The sequence below is a fragment of the Castor canadensis genome, chromosome 4, assembly GCF_047511655.1.
Source record: "Castor canadensis chromosome 4, mCasCan1.hap1v2, whole genome shotgun sequence".
Lineage (NCBI taxonomy): Eukaryota > Metazoa > Chordata > Mammalia > Rodentia > Castoridae > Castor > Castor canadensis.
Window position 1 is genome coordinate 28867501 of NC_133389.1, and position 26597 is coordinate 28894097.

General features: G+C 37.9%; 1 protein-coding gene across 1 annotated transcript in view; it reads left to right on the plus strand.

Annotated features, from left to right (window-relative positions):
• Skor2 (SKI family transcriptional corepressor 2) overlaps positions 1 to 26597 on the plus strand; it is a 33874-nt gene that overhangs the window by 6958 nt on the left and 319 nt on the right. Inside the window, exons 4-6 of the mRNA XM_020172476.2 lie at positions 9999 to 10064; positions 10445 to 10543; positions 19409 to 19476. Coding sequence (XP_020028065.1) covers positions 9999 to 10064; positions 10445 to 10543; positions 19409 to 19476 — 233 coding nt within the window. The remainder of the gene's footprint in view (positions 1 to 9998; positions 10065 to 10444; positions 10544 to 19408; positions 19477 to 26597) is intronic.

Genomic DNA, 26597 nt, shown 5'->3' on the forward strand with positions numbered 1-26597 from the left:
GCCTTCCTCTGACTTGAATGGAATTTGAAAACAGGTTCCTGCACTTGGAAAGGGTTTATTTCCCTCTCACTCACTAAAAAGCTGTAAGAACCCCAAGAATGGTAACCAGAGTGGATGAAAACCACAGGATCCACCATTGTTTGACATTCAGATAAATGCTAAAAGGAAGTAAGTAAAAGTGCAGTCAAGGATCAGTATTCATATAAAAATTCCACAATGCCTGGAGCTCAGGGAAGGACAGTCAACAGTTAGTAATGACACCCACTCTACGATTGATACATTGCTAGTCTCTTTCTCACAATAATTAATTTGATACAGCTTCCCAGGGAAACTTGTTCCACATTGATTTTCCATATCACAATTCCATTCTCACATTATTCAGGGAAGTATATAGGTAGTAGGTTACATGATACTATTATCTTGCATTGAATAGGAGAAGGTAGAATGCGGAAAGGCTGAAAACATCACTGAAATGAGCAGCTTTTGGGGGAATTTTGTTAAATTTATACTGGGATCTTAGGTCACAAGAAATTCATCCTTGTGATTCGTTTGCTGGGAATGTAGAGTTTTATTTTAACTAATTCATTATTTTGAGATGGAGTCTCCCTATGTTGCCTAGGCTGGCCTCCAACTTGTGTGCTCAAGTGATCCTCCAACCTCAGCTCTTGAGTAGCTGGGACTACAGGTGTGAAACACTGCACCCAGCTTTGTATGTGGAGTTTTAAATCCCAAAAGTATTTAAAGGATTTGGGTTGTTGTGGGACTTAACTTGATATACCTTCAGCTGCCTTTGCTTATAGAAAAAAAAATGGCTTATAGTCTTCCTATTGAAATTCACATTTGAGAAATTCCAGGATGGGCACCCAATTGGCCTGAGCCTTCATATTAATTTATTTACTTGTGGTCAGATTCCAGGAATCCATTTGTTTGGCAAAGTGCCAAGAATTCAGAGAAGTCATGATAAGCATTTGCTATTGGCTGTTTTGGAGTGGTAACAGCCAAATGCTTTGTCTTGTACACACTGCTTGTGATGGAGGTGTTTCTCCCCATAACAACTGTTAACTTCAGTATGACAACATTCATTTATTTATTCATTTGCTCAACAGTTAGCTTCAAATGCCTACTGTATGCTAAGGATGCAGAGATAGAAATCAACACTAGTCCCTGCCCTCCAGTTGCTGCCAATCAAAAGGAGAAGACAGACTAGCTGTACTGCAGTATGAATACTATGATAGGGATCCACATAAAGCACCAACCAAGCTGGGTGTGGTGGTGTGCAACTGTAATCCTATCACTCAGGAGGCTGAAGCAGGGGAATCCAAATTTTGAGGCCAGCCTGGGCTACATAGTGAGATCTTGTCTCAAAAAAAAAAAAAAAGAACGAAAGAAAAGAAAAGATATATATATATATATATATAAACCCATCCAGTAGGGTTTATATAACTGTTCCTTTGACCAACATTTTATTCAGTCTTTGTTACTGAATAATAATAATATTTAATTACTTGTATTTGCAACTAGAACATGAAAGAATGACATGTCTTTTCAAACTGCCTGATAAATCAGCATTCAATTTTTTATTTTTGTATGAATTTTTAATTCCCATTGTAATCATAAATGCAGTTAACACAAAATTGCAATGACCAGTAAGGATATAGACATATCTTAAAATGACAGTTACTTACATTAATTGATTCTTATACGAATTCAGTTTAGCAATAATACTTATTTAATCCAGTGGCAGGTTTTTGTTTTTGTTTTTTGAGACAGAGTCTCTATGTAGCCCAGGCTGGCCTTGTCTTCCTGCCTCAGCCTCCTGAATGCTAGGATTACAGGGCTAGCAGTGGAGTTTTTAGTTCATCATTGTGTTTCAGTTTCGCCTTCCTTCAACCTTTCAGTCTTATTGGTTAGTTATTTTTCACTAGTTCTAAAGGATTTTTTTTAATGATTTTTTTTTGAAACTTCCTGTGAAAACCTTATACACAGTAGACGTTACAGTTCTATATAATTAGAGATGCTAAACTGGGAGTTCTTAAGCAGCCAAAATTTCCCAGAAGCCAATGGATGGATATCTTGAACATTAGACCTATTCTTAAAACCAAGTCAGTTAGATTAAGGGGATAGTCAGTTAGATTAAGGGGATCAAAATATCACCTACTCAAAAATCTAAATGACCACATTTCACTTGTAATCCCAGAGTGAGGTTTTGCATATCCGTTTTGAATAACTTCAGTAAAGTAAAGTGATTTGAAATCGAATGCAGGAGGGTAAGCTGGTAAGACAGCTCAAAGCTGTTGCAGGTCAAGGAAATCAGGAAAGTGGAGTCAGCCCCACTTTCCCATCCCTTTCATTGTAGAAACATCAGCCCAGAGGACTCTGAGCGTGGCTGCATCTTGTTATATATATAGAAGTTTTAAAATCAATCTGATTTCCACTGGTATGATTCTCTAGTGTACTTAATATGCTGCAGATTGATTTCTGAGAATAGTAAGAAGCAGTTACACTTCCCATGAATATATAGCGGATGAGGCACTCTGATTTATTATTCCGTTCTATTTTGGAACATGCTTATGATTTAAAAAAAAAAAAAACACAAAAGAAGAAGAGAAATTCTTAAAAGCACAGACTACCAGATCTGGGTTTCAATTCTCTCACTTACTATGGAACTTTGGGAAAGTTTGTGTCTCAGTTTATCCACCTATAAAATTTGAGAAGACCTTTAACCACTAATTTACTATGTACATTTACTTTTGTATAATGTGTTCTGAAGTCTTTCAATATATGTTCTCAAAAGTAAATAATCTCTGTATTTTAGATTTCAGTTTCTTTGATGAAAAATTTTTTTACTAATGATTTTTAAAAATTAGAGTCTTTACTCCTATTTTCTATGTAGGTGACAGGAAGTGTTTCTCCCTTTTCCCCTCTTTTCTCCCTACTTTATCCTGCTGTGCTAAAACAAATCCTTGCTAAAACTTAAAAAAATATTGTTTAAAAGTTGATAGAGCAGGACAATGAAAAACTTCCTAGAAAAGATTGTGAAATATGAAATTAGCTCACAACGCTAGTTCTAGAAGTCAATAAAAATCTTGAAGGGACTCAATATTTACACATTAAAGGTATTTCATACATTGATTCAAGAAGCAATGTGAATGCAACAAAAATAAATTCTGATCATGAGTTATGAAGTTTGCCGGAACTCTTAGTTTAATTATAACCCCACTGGAATTAATTAAATCTTACACTTGTTCTTTTTTACTAATGGAGTTAATATTTAGTTAGTTTGTTCTGGAACATTTTCTTTTCAGTGATATTGATTTTCTTTTTTCTTCTATTCTGTGACCTCACTAAAGTGCAAACATCATGGGGAAGTAATTTAATGTAGAAATTTAGCACCAAGAAATTAGCAGAAATCTATGTCCCACTATAGAGGAGAAAATTATTTAACCTTGCCTCCTATGTAATTGATTTTTTTAATGTCTTGATGCAAAGCATTCTTTAAAAACCCTCTAAACCATATGTTGTGCTAAGTTTTGATTATTCTTAAACACAGTAGTTATAACTAACTGCAAATTAATTTTGACCCTATCCAACTTGTACCTCTAAGATACATTGTATGAGAAAGAGAAAATAAAAATAACAAGTGCAGTAAAATCTCAGTTAAAGCCAAATCAGAAGACTAAGATCAACTATTAAAAACTGCCATTTCGATACCTTAAAGCAACTGAGGCCAATAGGAAAAGGGGAACAGGTACTAGAGAAAAGGTTAGATCAAAGAGAATTAACCTAGAAGGTAACACCCACGCACAGGAAATCAATGTGAGTCAATGCCCTGTATAGCTATCCTTATCTCAACCAGCAAAAACCCTTGTTCCTTCCTATTATTGCTTATACTCTCTCTACAACAAAATTAGAAATAAGGGCAAAATAGTTTCTGCTGGGTATTGGGGGGGAGAGGGAGGGGGCGGACTGGGTGGTAAGGGAGGGGGTGGGGGCAGGGGGGAGAAATTAACCAAGCTTTGTATGCACATATGAATAATAAAAGAAAAATGAAGAAAAAAAAAAACCTGCCATTTCTTTGGGAATTAAATATCCCTGAATGGAGTCTCTTTGGTAGAGGCCAGGCCCTGTGTGGACGTTTGTTGGGAGGCAGCTAAGGTCTTAGTCCAGACTGAAAGGGCATGACGGTACAGTGGGGACAGCACACAGAGGCCATCTGTAGGTTCAAGTGCAGGACATGTTCACTCCCCTGCACCAGAACATAGGTGTTTCCCCATGGACTGTGGAAACATCTGGTGCTTGACACTGATCCAAAGATTAGCATGGATGTGTATCTCAAGTATAGACATAGCCCCAGATCAAAATAATGTCATCTACTAAGGTTACCTTTGAGTAAGAAATTAAATAACATGCTTTCTTTCTATAAAAGGAAATATTTTCTTCAAATGTCTTTCATTAAATGTCAACAGCAGTACTGGGGAGACATAGAGGTCCTTTCAGAGATAAGCATCTTGCTGGCTGCTGAGGCTGCTGCTGGGAGAGTGCCTGAGAGCTGGTGGCAGATCACGGGAGAATTTTTAAAGGAGATAGCCAAGACAAGGATTAAGAACCCAACTAGAGATGAAAGGAAGGGGAAGAGAGATTGCATTTCCATGGAAGGGACCAGTAAAGGCCAAATTTCTTACTCTCCATCTGAGCACTTGGTGTTTCTTATTGTGCCCTTTACACATAATCTGCCTTGTAGCCCATGTTCAGACCACTGCTTAAATGATCTTACTTATTAAATCAGTTTAGCTCGGGAACACTGATACCTATTCAGTTTCTCTTTCTTTCCCCATCTCCAACAGAACAACTCATTTCTCCTACTTATTTGACTCATATAAATACCTAGTATGCACAATCCTAGGTTTGATGTCTAGCAAATAAAAGTAAATAATTAAAATAAATAATTATAATTATTAAAATAAAAATAAATAATTCAGTGATCTCTAATAGTATGAGGTATTTTTGCTGGAAACCATGGCACGTGTGTTAATATTTTGCATGTTTTAGTTAAAATTTAGTGCTGTGGTTTTGTTGGTCACTGAAAGAAATTGTCAAACTGGCAGAAAATTTGGACATCACAAAATCTTCCCAATAAACTGAAAATACAGAGTTAGCCTAAATAGGTCAGATGGACTAAATGGACTAAAATATGCTTTTTCATTCAGAGGAGTGAGTGCTTTGAAACCCCTTATGACAACAAGGAATTCATAATAGTGTTAGTTGATAATTCACAAACCATAACAAATTAAAGTAAGTGCAGCAAGTATTTGTAGAACATATTTGTACCTCTCTGTAGGGCAAGATGTCTTTTAGCTGAGGAAGGCCAGACTAACATAGGTGAAACACTAGAACATGGGTGCAAGGAGACAGTGGAAAGACGCTGAATAATGTTCAGCTGAACTTCAGCCCAGAAAAGGGGCATTTACCAAAGCTGAGAAAGACTTATGGAAGAGAACTGTCTTAGTTGGATCAGGCATAGACGTGGGTGACTTAAACATTTATTTCTTATAGTTCTGGAGGTTGGGAAGTATAGGATCAAGGTACCAACAGATTCTATGTTTAATGAGCATTCCTTTCTAGATTCACAGGCAGTGGTTTTCTTGCTATAGCCTACATGGCAGAAAATGGGAGAAAGAGCTTTTTGGGGCCCCCTTACAAGGTCACAATCCTGTTCATGAGGAATCTTCCCTCATGATTTAATAAATTCCCAAAGGCTGAATTTCCTCATACCATCACTTTGGAGGTTAGGATTTTGTATATGAATGTTGGGACAATACAAACATTCAGTCCAGGATTAGTAGGTTTGAATGGCATCCTGATTTTGGATGTATAGGGAAGAGAGAGGAGGGTACTTTAGGCAAGAGAAACGATGCAAGGCAGAACCATGCATTAGAAGTGAGAAAGAAAGACCTGACTGCAATAAAGGGTTTATGTGGGCTCAGCAGGCAGGACAAGGTGATGGGAGATCTTGAAGCCTCTGAGGGAAGAACTTAGAGTGGGTTCTTTAATACAGACCAGAGGAGCCATTGCAGGTTCCTGAGTAGAGGTGTGCTATGATATTTAAGAGAAAGTATTTACTTTTGTGCCTTGATCGTGTTGATGAATTTATTGAGTGCTTTCCGTTTCTTTCTTTTTTCCTTTGTAAATTCTCCAGTCCTCTCTCATTTGCTATTGACTTCTTATATCCGCTGTAGCATGGCACATTCCCACATCCATCTGCCTTCTTTTTCCACTTTCTGATGGCTGAGTGAGGACACAACCAAAGGTGGGGTAGAACATTCACATAATCATTGGACCACCTGCTGCTGGAGCACCCTGCAGAGACAAATAGGAAGCTTATGGCCCTAGCTCTCTGAATTCAGGTTGCACTAGACAGCAGTGGAGTTTCTCTGATGGGACACAATGCTGTCTCTACCCACGAGAGACAGCAGAATTCACAGCAACCACGCACGTCACAGTAAACTGGTCCTGTAAAGTGCACTGGTAGAGAGCTGGTGTAAACACATCCCTAAGCAGTAGCTTTCAGTCACATCTATCCACAGGATGTGTTTTATGCCCTAATTATTCTTTACTCTCCAAGTTCCAATTGCTCAGCTGTTTCTTCTACAGTCTGACCTATTTGAAGCCAAGCCTTTGAGAAAGATACACTTTCTATGTGTAATGGTTTCCTCCTGTAGCTCTACACAATTAAAGTCTCTGTGCTTCTCCCCACTTGCCTTGTAAAAACATTTTAAGAGGAATATAGAGGGAAGGGAAATAAGCATTTTAAGTTTTAGATGTCTCCAAACCTATTCCTTAATTTGTAAAAGTAAAATGCAAACCAGGCATGGTGGCACACACCTGTAACCTCAACATTTGAAGGCTAAGGTAGGAGGATTGTTCAAGCCAAGCCTGGGCTACATAGTGAGCTGGTTCTAAAAAAAAAAAAAAAAACCACAGTCAAAAGCATCTAACTGGATGGAATATTTATAAAAATTGGAAGCTCTTTGTCAACTAAATCACATTTATTTAATCTAGTATTAGACTGCCTTTTTTTTTTTAACCAGATGGAAAACATTAGCCGTAATAGTGAACAAACATCCAGGCTCCCAGAGGTCATTTTTAACCACCATTAACAATCTGGTTTTCAAAGATTAGTAATATACAGAAGGCAGTGGTCCAGTAAAAGATAAACAAACGCAGTCGAAGCTGTTTCTGTGCTCCTTATTTACCTAACATTTAAGCATTTTAAAAAGCTCTTTATAAGATAGATATTTGAATCGTCTAAGCTCTAAATTGGCAGATTTTACAGAGAAGTTGCCGTAAAATATCTGTTTGAAACAGACACTGATGCAAAATATGAATTAAACCTCTACAAAGCTGATGAAAAGAAAAGCCCATTAATGACGTCGCCAGCCCATTTTCCTGTGGCTAATATGTTTCTGTTTATTAGCTACTTATTTAGTGATTTCCTAACCCATATAAAGCTGCTAATTGTAAAGTGGAAACAAAATGAATTTTTATATATCACATTTTACATATCATAATTTTTAAATTTAATTATCAAATTAAAATATAATAGAAGATAAATAGTTCGTGAAATGTACTAATGAATCAAAAAGATCTGGTCTATAACATGATAAGAGTGTAGCTTCTAGAATTGCCAGTTCAGGAACAAATTATCTCATTTAAATCGTATTTTGAGGGGTTGAGAAAGTTATAGATCGATAGTCTCATTATGCCCTGTAGATAAGCTCACAGATAGGTGTACGATTGTGTCTTCTCTTGGTCAGATGAGTGTTGTTTGAGTATGAAAATGCTACACATTTAGCTATATACTATAAAACTATACATGTATTTATCTTATTTCCAAATACCGTTATGCTCAAAGCCAAGTATGGTGGCACACCTAGAATCCCAGCACGTGGGAAACTGAAGCCAGCCCAGGGTAGACACAAGATTCTGTCTCAGACAATAAAAGACTGTTATGTTGGTTGGCATATTATTGATTTGTCATCAGCCTTCATATTACTCTTCTTTTAGATAATAGTGTTTTTAGGAATTATATTGAGGTCTATATTTAAAATGCTTCACAGATATTTCCTTATTATTTTCTTATTATATGGAGAAGAAAGCCATAGTATCTATGTTTGAGATTGCACCTGAGTCTACAGAGAGAGGTCATGTCCAAGACGAGTGGAAAAGAATGTGATTTGGCTGAGTATTAGAGAAAACGCCTGTTACTAAGGAACATAGGGATGCAATGGTATTATTAGGCTTCATCCCTGCTGTGCATATGTTCTGGAATATTTGCCTCTCTATCTGTGTAACATATATGTATTTACATACACTTGACCGTGTGCACACTCCAGACAGTCTGGAAGACAGGAAAATCCTCAACACTACATTATAGGCGGAATGTAGAATTGTCACTTTATAATGTCATGTAGAGGATTTTTGTCTGTCCATGATACTATAGTATATGTTGCTACTTTAGGGAAAATTCTGCTTTCCTCCTTATAGAAATTTTTACCTTGACAATGAAATCTCCCAATATTCCTACAAGTGCCTGGGGCCATTACATTCCATTCCTTGCTGAGGGAAATGAATAGTGAGGAGAGAACTGAAGTGATGAATTCTGGCCCATGCCGTAATTTAGAATTTACAACCTCCTGGGGTTGCTTTCAGTAGCAACTGAAGACACTTTACTGAGGGTTTCCTGTGTGTCCAGCACTATCAGGCACTGGCCTGATACAGAAAACACAGTAGCACAAAGCCTAGTGGGTGAGGAAGGGAAGCAGGCAAACAGCATTGTGCCTGAGGCCTGTACAAGGTGCTCTGGGGACACAGAGGAGGGGCCAGTCCCTAGGGACACGGAGGAGGGGAAATCTATAAAACCTTCCCAGAGTGCCTTTATCGGCACTACCACATCTCTTTAGACAAAAGCAGAAAGCTTAATTAAATTATGTGGATATTGCAGAAACCCATTTTACATTTGAAAATATAATTGTCTGAAATTAGTTGAATGAGTGGATTTCTTTGGTGTACTTAGGTTTTCTGGATTATGTAGACTCAATTTACTATAGTTAAATACATTTTTGTATCTTGCCATCATGCTAATTGGCACATAAGCAAAACAGGAAAGAATAACAATCTAATTGTTATCCAAAATATAGTTTGGTTGGTTGATTCTGTTTTGGTTTGATCTTGATACTGGATATTGAACCCAAAAAACCTTATGCATGCAAAATGTGTGCTTTACCACTAGGCTACACCCTCCTAGTCCTTCCCCAGCCCCCACACACCATTCATCCAAGATGAATAGTTAAGACACCATCAGCAAACAAGTAAGTATTTGCAAACCAACAGATAATTTACTTCACATCTGTTTTAAATTAATTAAAACAACACCACTACAAGAAGATCTAGCCATCAATTACTAGGAAACTCTCCAGTCTCATCAATGCTCCAAAGGATAATTGATGACCTCCTCATACTTCTTTTTTACTCCCCCAAATTTTTAAGGCCCAAAAAGTTTTGGAGGGTTCTGCCTCTGCGATGTTAAGGGCCTTCCTATTAAAACCAGGTTTCCTCACTTCAAGAAGGTAAGGGACTCTGGTCACATTTCTACCAGAAATCTTGACTGGTCCAGCATCCTTTTTTTGCCCATTCCAGTAACTACCTTTGTTGTAAAGGATGGTTAGTGGTGGGAAGCAAGGAGGCAGGCTAGCTTCAGGATTGTGCTTTCATAAAGCTGTCATCCAAAGGCCAGGCAGGCTCTGTCCCCACTTTCTGTAGTCTTCTCCACAGTTCAGGGGAATTGTACAAATGTGAACAACGTTTGGTTCTGAAGACTTCTAATTTCATGTTATAGCAAATAAACTCTTTGAGATATTAAAAGAAAATAAAAAGAAAAACTTTCAGAAAAATACCCTATACAAAACTAATAATATTTTCTCTCTCTTTTTCTTTTAAAGGTGAACACACACAAGAAACTAATTCACCTCATTCACTCAAAAAGGATGTAGAAAATATGGGAAAAGGTAAAGAAAAGTTTTAATTCTCTAGGACTTCTCTTAGGCTTTTCAAGACCCTGGAGATAATAAGAGGATATTTTTGCTCTATGCCATATTTTAAGCTTGACAAGCAACATATGAATAATATATGGACTGTTGGATGGATATAATTGAGATTAATGCATACATATCAATCAACACACGACACTGTAATACAATACTTTAAAATAATATATTACATTGATTTATATGCATGGATTTCTGCACAAATCTACCCTATGTCTGTGCAATACTTTTAAAACTGGTAAAATATTTTGTCTTATAATAATAAATTGCCATATATAATAGTCCTCTGGAGAGTTATTTATAAAGATTAGTAAAATGACTCTTCTCTTTTTCTCTATTAGAAGAACTTCAGAAGGTTTTATTTGAGCAAATAGATTTACGGAGACGACTAGAGCAAGAATTCCAAGTGTTAAAAGGAAACACATCTTTCCCAGTATTCAGTAAGAAATCATTTTCATTTCATTTCATTTATGATAGTTGATGACATTTCTATTATTAGGCTTAAGAATGTGATTCTCAGTATTAAGTGATTAAGTACAAACCTCACAGTCTTCTCAGTTTCATAAATTTTTATCTCTTATTTATGCTTTGAATTAGCTCACAGATGAAATTTCTTATAAGAATCTTTTGCCATTTATGCATTGATATATGTGCATCTGCGTGTATATTGTATATATTAAAAATATGTATATAAACATAATTATATTCTGATAGTCTGATATACTTAGATTTTATATTTTAAAACAAAACAACTAGTGAGGTATTTATCATTCTCTAAGGTAGGAAAAGCAAAAGATCATTAACTTTTTTATTCTCAGATATCTCTGAATCACTGCCTAGTGCTAAGACACATATAAACATGAAGAATTAAACTTTAACAACTCAATGTACACAAAGCTACTTTATTGCAGTAGTCCCTCCTCATTTTGGGGGAATATGTTCTTGGAGGATGCATGAACATATATATACTATGATTTTTCCTGCATATCCATATCTATGATAAAGTTTAATTTTACAAAGTAGGCACAGTAAGAGATTAACAACAATGATTAATAAGAAAAATAAAATTAGCCTGACGCTAGTGACTCATGCCTGTAATTCCAGCTACTTGGAAGGCTGAGGTCAGAAGGATTGCAGCCTGAGGCCAGCTCTGGCAAATAGTTTGCAAGACCCTCAACTCAAAAAAAAACAAAGCAAAACAGCAAAATGGACTGGAGGTATGGCTCAGGCTGTAGGGCACCTGCTTTGCAAGTATGTAAGCCCTGAATTCAAACCCCAGTCCCACCAAAAGAAAAAAAACAAAACAGAATTATAATAACATACTACAATAAAAGATAATTAAAATTTATGGATTATAGATTTGTGGAATTTTCTATTTAATATTTTGGGACTGTGGTTGACCTTGGGTAAATGAAACTGAGGAAAGTGAAACCAGAGTTGTGGGGAAGGAGACTTTAAAACTGGCATAATTTTAATTGTTTTGCAGTCTCAACCTATATTTAATGTTAAAATTAGATTCCAAATGTGAGAGCAGGAAATGCTGTAGCCTGATAGCTATTGTTCTGCTCCCAACATCTTAGAATTTTAGAAACTTTGTGGGAGATGTCCAGGTTTCTAAAATTCACCTGCTATGGTCTGGGTTACATTTGGACAAATACATCTTAGGAGTGTTTTTTAAGCTTTTTGGAGTCATAGCTCCCTCTTTGGAGAAAGAAAAGTGAGAGAGAAAATAGTATGCCTTAGGGCTGGAGGAGTGACTCAAGTGGTAGAGCTCCTGCCTAGCAAGCATGAAGCCCAGAATCAAACCCCATCCCACAGTACCACCACCACCAATAAAAGGTCAACTTTTCAAATTATCTAAATTTTCTTTTTTTTTTTAACTGTTGTGTTAGGTGGGGATACATTGTGGCATTTACAAAAGTTCTTACAATATGTCAAATATATCTTACCTGAATTCACCTCCTCCACTATTCTCCTTTATCCTCCCCTCTCCCCATACCTGGAACAGATATTATTTTAAACTTACATACATGTCTACACAGTATTTGCACTATATTCACCCTCCCACACCCTTTCCCCACCTCCTCCCAAACTATCTAAATTTAAAATGAATCTTTCTGAGATGCTTCTTTAGAATGTCAGCATGTCCCCTATTATTAATCAGGGCATCTCAAGAGTTGAGTTGGCAATTCTTGTGCCAGAGCCACAGATCAGCATCTGGAAGAATTTCCAGTAACTCTGAACACTTCAATCCTATGAGCCTAAAGGTCTGCATGCTGCATGCACCAACGCTTCCCGGATGCAATGGTCAACACAACTGAAATTCGGACTCGAGGACCATTTGTGAATAGTACCAGGTTTCTGGCCACCTGTCAGACTGAGTGGGGAGCTCAACACAAAGAGGTAACTGTGTGATGGAAGGGAACGCTGACCACGGGAGCAGCAGGGTCTGCCAAGTTTATGATCTCACTGGAACAACAAGAAAGGTTTGGGGCCCCTGGGGGCCTCAGTATTTTGAATCCAGAGAATGTCTCTGAGCCTAGAATAAGATCGAAAGTAGAAGAATAGCCAATAGCTTTTGATAGTCAATTTAGGAACATCATGACATTTGTAAGTTTGAGAAAAGAAAAGCATATTGAAAACACCTTTAATGCCTTAAGAAACTGGTGTTTTGATAAGATCCAGGATTCTGTAACTTCTAAAACCACACTTTAAGACTATATCTTATAGTTCCTTGCAGCAATGAGCAGTGAATTACTTGTGTCCCCATAGCTGGGATTTACCTAATTATTGAGTTTGCAAGTCCCTGCTTTTAGATCCAGCAGAATGGGTCCAGGTCCTATTGAATCCCCAGGAAGCCAGTGTAGTCATAACTTATTATATTAATAAGAGCTAATTAAAGAATCAAGTAATTCACAATAATTTATATATTTTCCTTAGTAACTGCTCCATTATACACCATGTACAACAGGTTTCTGTTTTTTTTAAAAAAAATGTTAGTGTCACAATTGACCACTCACAATTCAGACCTGGCATTCATCATTTTGATCTGAATTAATAAGAATCCTCTGTGATCTCCACATACAATTTAATGAAATGAGACACAATTTAAACAACAACAAAATTTTCAACTTTTTTATCTGCAATATGCTGCATTTCCAAAGAAGTGGCATGTGTGCGCCCAACTTTGACTAATGGGTGGTTTCCACACACCACAAAGAGGCAGTCAATTTCACAGGGATAAAAATAGCACATGCACTGTCATGTGCTTGTTAACTACATGTGAAGGGCGAGGAGGGCTAGCAACAGACATAGATTCGCTCAGATGAAAAAAGGAAACTGAACTCTATAAAGCCACAATGGAAGGAAGCATAGAGGAATCCCAGCATGAGTCCTGTGAAGCTTTTTGTCAGGAGGTGGAGTGCATTCACACTCACAATCCAGAGCACTGGAGGGCTAGGCTAGGAGCTGAAGGTTGTGATGATTAGGAAACCAGCCTGAAAAACCTGCTAGACAGGAGTTCCATGCTCCTTGCAGGTTGCCTGACCCATAAGAAGAGAGGACTAAATGAGACAAAAATAAATGACTAATAATAATAATAAATAACTAAATAATAAATAAAGGACTAAATGGGCACAAAATAAGTGCTCAGCAAATGTCAACTGCAGTCCTGATGACATTATGAGGCAGGAAGACAAAGAGGCAAGCATAAGCATTGGGCACTAGAAAAGCTTTTCTAAAGTTGGAGCCAAGTATTGGGTTTTGGAAGCTTCCTATGGTTCTGAGGGTTAATGAGATCCACAGCAATGAATCCCAGGCACAGCGAGGGAACAGGTGAAAATTATAGAGAGGAGGAAAAGGAGAATAAACTGGAGGAGGAAGAGAAAGGAGAAGAAGGAAAGGGAAGAAAAAGGAAAAGAATGAAAAAGAGACGAAGAAAGAAGGAAGACGGAGGAAGGGATGGAGGAAGAAGGAAAAGGAGGAGTAGGAAGAAAAGAGGAAGGAGAAGTGGAAGAAGAGGAGGAGAAGAGGGAAACCAGCCTGCATCCTTGGTGGGAGGCAGAGGTTGGGAGGAGGAGGATGAACAAATCAATATCTGCCTGAGTTTCCCGATCTGTTCTCCGTGAACACTTCTACTTGGCCCTAATATGGAAATGCATATGGAATGAGGAGAGGAGCCTAACTGCAGGGAAGGCAGGCAGTTGCTAGAATGAGACAGAGGCACATGGTTCATAGCGAGAGTTCCAGGTTTGACTGCCACTGCCCCAACCCCCTTTGCTGGGTGACCTGGGCAGATTCCCTAGCGAGCGTTTTTCCCAACAGTGCAGCAACACTGCTACCTGCATCCTGGGGTTACTGAAAGGATTAAATGAGTGAAATGTGGATGTGTTGCAACTTGTTGCTACTATAGGCTGTTTCAACATTTGATGCTTACATTCCTGAAGGACTGTGTATTGTAAACCAGCTAGGATTAGAGGCAGACCTTCTACAGATTTCTCGGATTGTACTTATAGAAGGTAGAACAGGCAACAAAGCTTGTTTTGATACCAGACAATTAAGTGTCATTGATAAATTGGGTGGGACATGAGAAGAGGTGTTGGGAGGGCATCAAAAGGAAAGGTGAGAGAAAGGAACTCTGGGATTGGAGGTAAGTAAGTGTTTGGGGGCATGAATGAAGAGGAGCTCCCATTATCAAGATGGAGGTGACAAAAGCAAGCAAACATGTTCTGCAAATGTTGAACTGGAAAGGAGCAGAAAATTAAAGTGACCTCAAATGCTGCCATTCTGAAATCCCCCAAAATGACTGGTCTGATTGTTTTTGTGACTCTACATCCAGAAGTCATTGTTGCCACCACGTCCTGTCCACCTTCCCTAGGTAATCTGTCTCCTGTTTCCTCTCTTCCCCTTCAGCACTCTCTTCCTTCCTTTATTCAACATTCATCACATGGCTGCTATTTATTTATTTATATTTATTTATTTTACTTTCTTCCCACTAGCCATCTATATGGTCTCAGAGCCTGTCCCCACACCTGGGATCTACTAACCATGGCAAGGGATGTGGACTGTAAATAGGTGATCTTTGTCCTCACTTTGAGATGCCTCCCATCAGGTTCTTCTCCTCATCCAGGACACAGCACACATTTGCCCACCTCTAGGAAGCCTTCTCACCCTTGCAGCCGGCATCCTTTTTTTAAGCACTGCTCATGCTTATCTCAGGTTCCTTGGTGTTGTGTGCTGTTTGTCTTGGGTTACTCTCCTCTACCCCACTGTACTGTCAATAGACTCAGGAAAGTGCTACTCAGAATGCCTCTCTGTTGCCACTTCCAGCACCTGGAGTATTCTGGGTATGGAAGATGCTCTGAGAAAGTGGTTGATACAGATGTTAGTGTCATGTTCAAAGAGATTAAAACTGACCATAAAGGATAACACTGGGTCAGCCAAAACTGTTATGCAAAGGAGCTTAGCCAGGGATCCTTGGTTCTTAGTCCTTGGTTCTGCAGGTCTCAAGACAAATTCATGACCCTTGAGACTGAATGGTCAGTAGTTTTATGGGAAGGACTAATGAAAGGAGCTTGGTGATCACATTAGAAGATTTCATTTAAAATGGCATCTTTTAGATTCTCAAACAGAATTATTCTTCCAAATTATTACAATTGTTTTTAATTTTTTTGGTAGTACTGGAGTTTGAATTCGGGGCTTGTGCTTGCTAGGCAGATGGGCCTACTATGTGAGCTGCTCCACCAGCCCCAATTAGCTCTTATTAGAAACAAACTCCATCTCACCTACCTGAATCTGGCTGTCTGCATCTTTTATCTGTGGCTGTTACTGTGGATTCATTTTCTGTTCAGTGGTTCCCTTCCTTTCTTCCTTTCTCTTTTTTGTAGCCTCATCTGGAGGGGGGAGAGGGAATGTGAAAATACTGTATAGATCAAAAGTTTCCAAGCCAGGCACAGTGGCTCACTCCCAGCTACTTGGGAGGCAGAGATCAGAAGGCTTGCAGTTTGAAGTAAGTCTGGGCAAAAAGTTACTGAGAGCTAATTCAACCAATCAGCTTGCCCAACTGTGAGAAGGCTCACAGTCCATTTAAGCCAGTCAGGGCAAAATAGTTTACAAGATCCTATCCCGAAAAAACCCATCACAAAAAAGAGCTAGTAGAGTGATTCACAGTGTAGGCCCCTACCAGAAAAAAAAACCAAAAAGGACTGGGGCTGGGGAGTTGGTTCAAGTGGTAGAGAGCACTTAACCTAGCAAGTGTGAGCCCCTCCTAAGAAATGTCTCCAGAGCTGTTTGAAAACAGTAATTAAAAAAATGAAGATGATGGAGACAAAACGATCCCCAAGGCCTATTGCTGGGCAAGTAGGGTTGCCCAGGCGAAGGCTGCAGACTTTGCGCTGCCGTTTGGCAAGCATGTTTTTTAGACAGTCCTCATTTGCAGTAAAGATCTTTGCCACTGTGCCTTCATGCATGTTGCACAGCAGTGTTTTTCTCTGCTACCTTTATACTACAGTTTTCCCAAAATAGTTGTGTTTTAATGATTCTCATTACAGAAACAAGCTTAATGATTTTTCAGATCCAATTATATCTTCAACAACCTGTAGAAATGGCAATACCTTTTAATATTTTTGTTCATTTGCTGAATGGCCAATCTTTGTATCTCAAAAATTATACACGTGGTTGTCATAGAAAATTTTAAATCTACAGAAGCACAAAGGGAAGAAAAGAAAAACATCACCCATAATCTTACTACCTAGCAATAACCAGTGTTAACATTTTGGAGTTTCGGTCTTTTTAATCTGTAGTATATCCTTTTTTTAAAGAAAGTAAAATATACACATCATTTTTTACTCTTTTTTCTACTTAAAATGTGACTCTTTGTTCAATTCCTAGTTCTGAAAAAAAAAAGCCTCTTTTTTTAACTATACAACAGTCTCTGATGTTAGACATCAGAGTTATGTCCTCTTATGTTAGACATGAGAGTTTGTCCACCCCTAATTGTCACAAATGTAAATCAAATTACCATCCCCACTCTCCCCCACCACCAGCACAGGAGAGATAGGAAAGGTGCTTAGAGCCCAAATAAATTGGTTTACTTTGTCACCAAATCTTAATGTTAGAGCAAGAAAGGACTTTAGAGCATCATTTGCCACCCTTGATTCTTCAGATAAAAGTCTGAACCCCAGAGTGGGCCAGTCCCTGTCAATGACAGAATCCAGACTACTATGCTCTTTTCACTCCCCACACATTCATTCACCCCTGCTATATGCGAAGGTGGGCCTGGAAAAATTTTAAAGTGTCTAAAACTTAACCTTCCTGCCCTCTACAAACTCTCTGTGTAGCTGGGAGGCAGATGTATAATAACTGATAATATGTATTATGGATGCATTAACAGAGGTATGGATGGGTGCTAGAAGAGTACAAAAGAAAGGTGACTAGTTCTGGCAGGACGGACAAGAGAACTGAGGGACTTTCTGGAGGAGGTAACATTTGAACTAGGTTTTAAAGAAAAGAAAGGTACTTAATATAAAGATTGACTACCACAGAAGCAAAGGCAAAAATAGTGGAAGTATGATACTTGTTTGAGTACTGGAGAAGGCTTTGATGGGTGGTAGAGTGTAGGGGTTTCCTCCATGCCTTTCACTGCAGCCAACTGAGCCATTTGCAGTGGCTTTCTTCCTTCCACATCTCTGCAGGATGACACAAAGGAATGAGAGCTCTTCCCTCCATCCCATCCTTGCCCTGCCTCACATATTTCCCTCTACTTTAGTATCTGTCACATCACATTTAAAAAATATATAAATTACAACACATGGTTGGGGTTGGAGATAGAATTCATAGTATAGAAAGGTAGAAGTTAGACAAGTTAAAAAAACAAAGTCTTTTCGTCTCTAAGTGCCCTGAGCTCATGAGTGGTAAAGCATTCGTTACCTTGAAAGTGATAGAAAGCTATGGAGACTGATGGGCAGAATGAAAGGGATTTGGAGGAGGACATCAGTCAGAAACCTGTTCAGGAAGAGGTGCCTGCTGGTGAGAAGTAACAGAATAAGGGAAGGATGGAGGGAGCGCTCAGAGTATCCCCACACCAGCTTGTTAGCTGTAGATGTGAAACAGAAGAGAAAGGAAAAGGTGAAGGTGGAATTTCTAGTTCTAGCTGCAACCCTGCAGTTTGGAAAAACTAGAAATTTCAACCAGAAACACAGTATGGAATCCTGTTCATTTCTCCTTTAAAACAGAAAGAACTAAAAGTCAGCCAGGTGTACACTTTAGAAGATACAATGCCATGCTATACACTTGGAAGTCATTTCTTTCCTTAAATGAAATAAAAATAACCAATACATAGGATAGCAAAATGATTTTGTATATCAATACACCTTGAAGCTTTCTCTTCTCAGATCAAGGCCAAGTCTGTAGCACAGCACCAGGCCAAAGAGGAGTGATAACAGACACAGGGGTGAAGGCTTGCTGGTTGGGAGAGTCAGGCTAGAGTGCCAGAGAGATGAGCTGCAGGGAACCCACACTCATGTCCTGTTCACCCAGCAGGCATTACAGTCATGGCACTCAGCACTTCCTATGGCCAGCTATGTGAGGTCCACTTCCTCATTGGCTTTGGACATCTGAAGACAGTCCAGTTTCAGTGCTGGGACTGCACAAGTGTGCACAGGGTAGAGAGCACGATGGCACTGGACATTTGTGGATCACTCTCTGTGCAAGGGATCAGACTGAATGGGGTATGAGATACTGCGAAAAACAAGGCGTAGCTCTTATCCTCTCAGAATTTCCTGTCCATTTTAACTAAATTACAGAGTATTGAAAACATTCTTTCAAATAACCACAGTGCTAACTTTAAAAAAAGAAAGAAGACCTAAAGGGAATGGACGGGGTGGGGGGACTCTCTGTGGAATTGTCAATGATATTTTTGCTAGATACAATTGTCTCTCAGTATCCATAACAGGTGGGCTCTCGGACTCCCTGCAGATACCAAAATCTGTGGATATTCATGTTCCTTGTATAAAGTGGTGTAGTATTTGTATATTACCTCTATAAGCCTTCCATATACATAATCTTAAATCATCTCTGGAATACTCAGAATACCTAATACAATGCAAATGCTATGTAAATAGTTCTTACATCATATTGTTTGGGTAATAATAACAAAAACTATACATGTTCAGAACAGATGCAATTTTTAAAAGTATGCTTGATCTTAGATTGACTGAATGGATGAATACAGGACCCTTGAATGTGTGCACTAAAAGTCGGTTTTGTACTTTCATGAAATGCTTTCTCTATTTCTTTCTCCCCCCCAGATAACTTTCAGGATCAGATGAAAAGGGAACTCGCCTATCGAGAAGAAATGGTGCAACAGTTACAAATTGTAAGATGCATTTCTACTTAAAAATAAACTCCCTCCCAATCTGTATGAGATGTTCCTAATTTTGCCAGGAAATCCTTTGGTCCACTTACCTCTCAGCTGGTTGAGATGCTAATTACCAAGAGATTTACTTAGGCACAGGGTAAACAGATGCGGCAGTATATTTCCTCTAAATGTAACTACCTCCCATGTGTTAATAGACAGATGTGTGAATTGTCTCTGTGGGCGAACTAGAGGTACCTGCATTTTCTTCCACAGTGCAAACTTCAGAACATAGTGCTGGAATACAGCGGGGGCTCAGAGGAGAGCCACTGTCTTTCACCCTCCTCTCCTTTAACCAGCCAGGCTCAAAACGGTCAAAAGAAGTTAGTATCAACACAATTAACCAATTATATATACTTAAAGGATGATGAAAAGAAACAAATTATTTCCAAATGAAGTGTGTCACTCACTCTATGCTAATCATTCCTGCAAGTGATCTGTTTTATAGGGAAAACACCAGAAAGATGTCTTGTAAATGTAGTAGCTTTGTTTGGAGGTTTTGTTTGCTTTCTGAATTCCTCACCCTTTGTCCCCATGCTAACACATCTGGTACTATGCATTAGTGCTTTTAAATAAATCTCCTGTGCATCCTCATTTTTGTAAATACATTGGAGAGAATGATTTCTGCCCAATATTTTCGAGATATTTTTAATCACTGGGATAAAGGCATATGCTGCTCCTTAGTGGTGTTGCCAGCATGGTTATTGTAGTTTGGGTTGACTGACATCTTTGAGCTGATTTGTGTTACTCTTAGACCATTAGGCATGTGTCTCTGAGAGCCAGGTATCTAATTCTCTGTCAGAATTATTTAAGAAAGACAGTTGTTAATGTTTCTTTTCTGCCGTGGAGGAATCATGCCTGTGTTCACAGAGATTCCTGAGAATCATTTTTAAAGCAATATTGAGTTTCATTGTATTTTTCCATAAGCTGGGGGCTCAGTTAAAAGAGCTCCCACACATGCTGGGGCCCAAGCACTCACTCACTCACTAACAACCCTCAGCTCTGAAAACCCCTATGCTTGACAGGGGCTTTCTTCTTGTGTTGTTTTTGTGTGTGTATTAATTTTGCTTGCACCTAAATTCACTTGGGGAACAGAGTATTTTCTTAATAGATTGATAACAAATCCCCCACAGAGGGTAAAAAAAAAAAGCCTATCTACTATTCGCAGCTTTTGATTTCTAGATAATAAGAGCTATAATTACTTGCTGTGAATACACTTAACTGTTTTCATCCTCCAAAGGAAGAATTTAAATATAGGGTTGGAGGTAGAGGGAATAAAATTTTAAGACCTTACTTATTTTGCAAGGGGCATCGACTTAATATTTTTTAAACAAAAATTGTCATACATGAAACAAAAATTTTTTGGCATCTCAGGTAAGTGGTGAATACAGCAGAACAGATGTTAGGAAAGGAGACTGAAAACTTGTTTCTAAGTCCATTTTTAAGGCCAGTTATGTAATTTTAATGTCTTAATTTTCTTTGACATTTGGTTTCTTTAGTAAAAGAGGAAATGATATTGAATCCCTGTAATAAGCAAGTACTATTAATAGAAGAAGAAAACTGTCTCATGTCTTTTGAGCTATTTGGTCCCTGGAAGACACAAAGTGATATTACTAAATGGTCTTATTACACTGTGTTACAAAATATTCTATCATCATGCATTCATCCATTTAGACAAGTGTTATTCATCCATATTCCTCTAGATAGTAAAGTATTCCTGGTAGCAAGTTAAACAGTTTGAGAGAAGGTAGAATTTTTCCCGTAGCCTTGTAGATATGATATAATTCCTGAAATTAAAAGAAAATACATCCAATCTAATAACATAAAAATTGGTACCAAGACATGATTTGTCACTCTGCTTCTTTCCCCTCTCTTGAGGTCCCTACCACAGGAGGCTCTGGGACACCAAGTTGCCCCCTAGGACAGTGCCCGGGATTGACTAGTTAGCAGGAGATATTTGTTGAATGAATCATCACCCATTAATCCCCTTGACTCAACTCTGAGTAGCAATTCTTGTAATTTCTTTCCAAATTTCCATGGTTTGGTCCTGATGCTTTCAAATGCCCTTTTATGCACTAAGCAATTCATAAAGGATGGCATGCTAGTAAATAAACTATGAAGAGCTTCAAGGTCTGCAAACTTGGCCTTCACCCATCCCACACTGTTCATTAAATACCAGTTCTTCCCTCAAAAAAGAATTGTTATAAAGCTTACACTCACAGGACTATTATAAGGTACAAATGAGAAGCAAACATGAAGTCACGAAATGTGCTTACCAGCCATACTGTGCTGTCAATATTATGATCAATTAACTGTGTGGTCCTCTTCAATATATGCCTCTAATAGTGAACTAGTTAAGCCCTAGTGGCTACCGTTGTGTTTGTGCAGGAAAGAGCTGTGATTGCGTTACACTATCTGTTTTAGAATTGAGACAACAGACTCAGTGTAACTTGAACAGTAATTTATTTGGTTCTTTTTTTTCTTTTATCTTTTATCTGGTTCTTTATCCAGCTTTATGTATTTGAGAGTACCTGGAGGGAAATGTCTAGAAAATTCTGTCCAGAGATTATCAAGGAATTGCAAAGTCTCAGTTATTGGCTTTTTGAATGTTTTAGTTGACTGTTCTCATGTACCAGTAAAAATGGTTGCATTCTTTGCTTCCCAAGAACAGATCAATCCACTCAACATTATTTTATATTTAAAATTTACAGAGCATATATTACAAATTAGACACTTTTTCTTTAGATGAAATAAAAACCTAGCTTATCTTGCAATCATGGAGAATTCAAATATATTAAAACCATCATATTTTTTAATGATTCCCATAGATCCACAGACATTTATCCTATATTGTTACACAGTGTTCCTATTCAAAAGACTTATATCAAAAGCATCTTGGGTCTCATTGCCGTAAAAAGAAAACTTATGAATTTCTCTGGATCCAACATGTTTAGATTCTTTCTTGATTATCATTTCTGTGCCAGGGCTCCTTTTCTCAGTTTGTGAAATGCAAAGCCGTGACGACTATAGAATCAGATGATGGACGGTCCTTGGGCTTTTGTAAATGAATGCTCATGAACAGTGTTGTGAGATTCAAAACATATGCACAATTAGGTTACTTAACGTTTGTGCATGGCCCCAAGCTGACTCTTTAAAAAAGCCTTAAAATTTGAGTTTTGCAGTACTTGACACAGTCCTTTAAAATTCCCCATCCCTGCTCTGGGTTCTCAAATGCTTAAAGCAGTTTCTTTATTAAACCCTGTTTATTTATGCAAAGCAAAGAAATATATTACTCTATGAACCAATCAATTTTAAAATGTAGCAAGTTCGGGAAGATGTAAATATTTAGCATAATAAAAGGTCAAGGTCATCTCATTCACAAATGAATTGTGACCGTGTTCAATTTAAAAGAAAAACAAAATCCGTGGTCCCTTTGGATTAGAAAAAAGCTGAAGACATTTTACTTAGTGAATAACCTTTTGATTGAACCAGAATATAATGATTTACAACTTGAGCTGAGATCCTTAAGCTGCCTTGATAGTCTCTTTTTCATTGCTAATTTGGTAATTTTTTTAAAAGTAAGTACATCTGTGTATAAACTATAACAGATTTGTTGAATATATATGACTTCTTGTTTCTTTTTCCTTTTCTTCTTTTTAAATTTGAGTTCATAAAGGACTTTGTAAAGCTACAACGCACAGCACACGATTAAGGGCTAGACCCAGACTCACCTTCTTTGAACTTGCCTGATAGCTATCATGAGGTGTGTAGGTGGTGTAAATGTGCTAATCTTGAAGCGCCCTCTGCTGTTTCTACAGGATACTGCAGTCACATGTAGCTTTGGGGGAACCGGTCTCAAAGTTCTTCATTAAAAGCCTCAATTAAAATAATGTTCAATCAATAGATTTAGTACTAATGTTTTGTTCACTGTGGACTTGTAAAAAAGCAGTTTAACACTTCCCGATGGTGGGAGCACAACGCTTCATTGCAGGGAAAGGAGCAATGGGTCTTTATCTTTGCTGGCGAGCATAGCTTGTGGGCAAGGACACAGCTCCTCTTAGTACTACTGTCTTTTCTTGGAGGTTCTCCAGCATTCGTTAGGATGGGAACTTGCCCAGATTTCTATGGTCTCAACCCAGACAGTTCTTTAAAATATGGTTTGCCTCTCTTAAAAAAAAAGTAGATAGAATTGTTACTGCTTTGCATTGCATTTTCAGAAAAAGATCCCTGGGCCAGTAGTAGATTTTGCTTTTGTGACTAAGCATGCTTCAAAAAGAGGTCCCTGAAAGTCAGAGGACTTGACGTTCCAAAGAAGCTTCCTTAAGATTCTCTATCAGCAGACAGACTTTGATTACTGTGTGTCTTTTTCAAATTATTGGTCTAAGGCCTTGCATTTTTGACAGGGCACTCAGGTTCTATAGCCTTCTCACTTTGAGATGTTGACTCACCTGAGTGTCTTAAGCTCAGGCTAACACTTTCTTGGCACAAACTAGGAGGTTAACTTTTTTTTTTGGGCAAGACCCCAATACTTTTGATCTACTAGAGTCAACTGGGTAATTTAGAAATTACATAACACTTCACTTTTTTTTTTTTGCCATGGCACTCTTAGTGATTTCCAAACTAGTCAAAATGAAAAGAAAGGTTTTGTAAGTCCTATTATAGGAGATTTCCATGGAATAGTTAGCTTAAATGGAGCTTCTAGAATCCTGAGCTTCCGAGTTGGAGGGCAGGGTGGGTTGCTGACAAGTCTATAAATCTAGTATTGTATTTTCTGGAAGCTGAAACACTATCAGTTTTAAGAGGCACCATTACAATTACTATAATTCTAAGATACCATCAAGTATAATGCATCCAATTTCGGAGATGTTAAAATGTGAGAGGGAACGGAAGGGCTAGGATCATGACTCAGAGGGCTAGAGCATCTGCCTAGCCAGCATGAGGTCCTGAGTTCAAGCCCCAGTACCTCCAAAAACCTGAGAGGCCTTAGACCAATAATTTGAAAAAGACACACAGCAATCAAAGTGTGTCTTGGAATCAGTGAAATAGCATGGTTTTTAATGAACAGCCGGTCATGAGCTAATATAGTCTTTATCATAAATTCATGATCTAACTTAACGTTTAAAATACATAATGCTCTGCTCATGACTTCTTGCTTTTTTGTCCTTGTTTGGCTTTTATTTCATTTTGTTTTAAGGAAATAAGCACAAGAATCAGTGTTTTTGTGGGAATAATTCTTCATAGCAGCTTAATTTCTAGTCTGGAGCTTTGGGACTCAAAGGTGCTTATTTGGAAATGTCCTTGTTTGTTTGTTTGTTTTCCTTCTCAGTTTCCAACCTTAATGAAATGCTGTGCTGATGTTTCTGAAAAAAAGAGGCATCTTGACTTTGATCTAAAAGTAGTGTCCTGCTAGCATTTTTTCTTGTGCTGGGATGTTAAGTTTACTTGTTTTGATGGTATTAATTTCTCTCTCCTAGCACCTGGCAGAGAACAGTACTAATTCTTGCAGCATCTTAGCTTGATGTTGAGGACTCTCTAAATGTGAAAGTGGCACAAACACATCTTTACTGGTAGCTCCCTATGCCCAAAAGTTTCAATTGTTTCTTATCACCCTAAATAATAGAGTTCCATTCAAGACTGTTATATTATGCATCTAACAGGAGAAGTGACCCATGTGCTTTGGCATATTGCAGCATCCACCATCATGGAAAACCAAGATTCAAGGGTGTCTCTGTTAATAGCAGGTGTAGCATAACCTACAGTGAAAAGAAGAGGTAATTAGAGTAGATCCCCGTGTCACTGTCCTTGTCATAGTTATCTAGCTGATCTCAGCCCACGTCTGAAAATACGAGATTAGGGCACTGAACTTTTTATGTTCTATTTGAATCATTAATTTCAGTGTCTCTACCTATGCCCTCTATCAAATATGTGCCTATCAGATATGCTTTGTGATTGTGTATCAAAATAGTGAGATGGTTATTTTTATCTTTCCTTTTTCCATTAGAAAGTATGTTTGATTTCAATGGTCTGTCACAGTGGTCTAGCTCATCTTGGTCACTAGCATAATTGTACATTTGTAGCCCCTTCCTATTTATAAAGGTTCATATGTGTGGGCTGGTGGATCAAGAAAGCAAAACATGCTGGGAGTATAGAGATGTATACAACAGCACTTAAATATATTACCCAATTGAATGAAAATAATTTTATTTCCCTCACTATTCTTCTATAACAGCCACACTTCATGTTATATTCTAAAAGGCTGAGTATTTATTTCTTTAAATGTAAAATAGATTCAAATCTTTAGAATCCTGAGGTTAGCTTTGTAATGATGCAGATAGGTAACATAATGATAGAGTACCTTAACTGAGGTTAGTGGAGAGGCAAAGCTAAATAATACATGTAGTCCAATTTCAACCATTTGAATTTTCTAATGAAAAGTAGCATATCAAATGTGATAGGCTTTCATTCACAACCCCAGATTCAAAAGTACTTTTCAAGTTTAGCCAGGTAAATTCTCAAAGGTCATATTTTCCACTCAATGTTGCTGTTTCTGAGGCTTCTTGTCAGTTTCTGGGAATTTATCTAAAGTAATAGATTATGTTTACTCTTATTTGTGATTTATAATGATAGTATATTTCATAATCGCTAATAAGCTGAGTAATTACTAGTTTGCAATCACATTCTTGTTTTGTGACTCTGGACATGTAACATTGTAATTCAATTTTCTTTTTTTTGTGATTTACAAAATTTTATTTTATTTACTTTATTTTTATTATTATCGTACTGGGGGTGCATTGTGACATTTACCAAAGTTCTTACAATATATCATAGTTGAGTTCACCCCCTCCATTATTCTCCCCTATCCTCCCACCTTCCTCCCCTCCATTCCTGGAATAGTTTCAACAGCTCTCATTTTTCCATTTTCATCTATGAGTACCTAATATTTCCAACATATTCACCCTCCTACACCCTTTCCTTATACTCCTCCCCACTGGTGCCAACCCCCTGTAATTCAGTTTTCATACCTAAATAAAAAGTAATACCATACTTTTAAATTTGAAATTTTTTTTAACTTCTCAAAACTG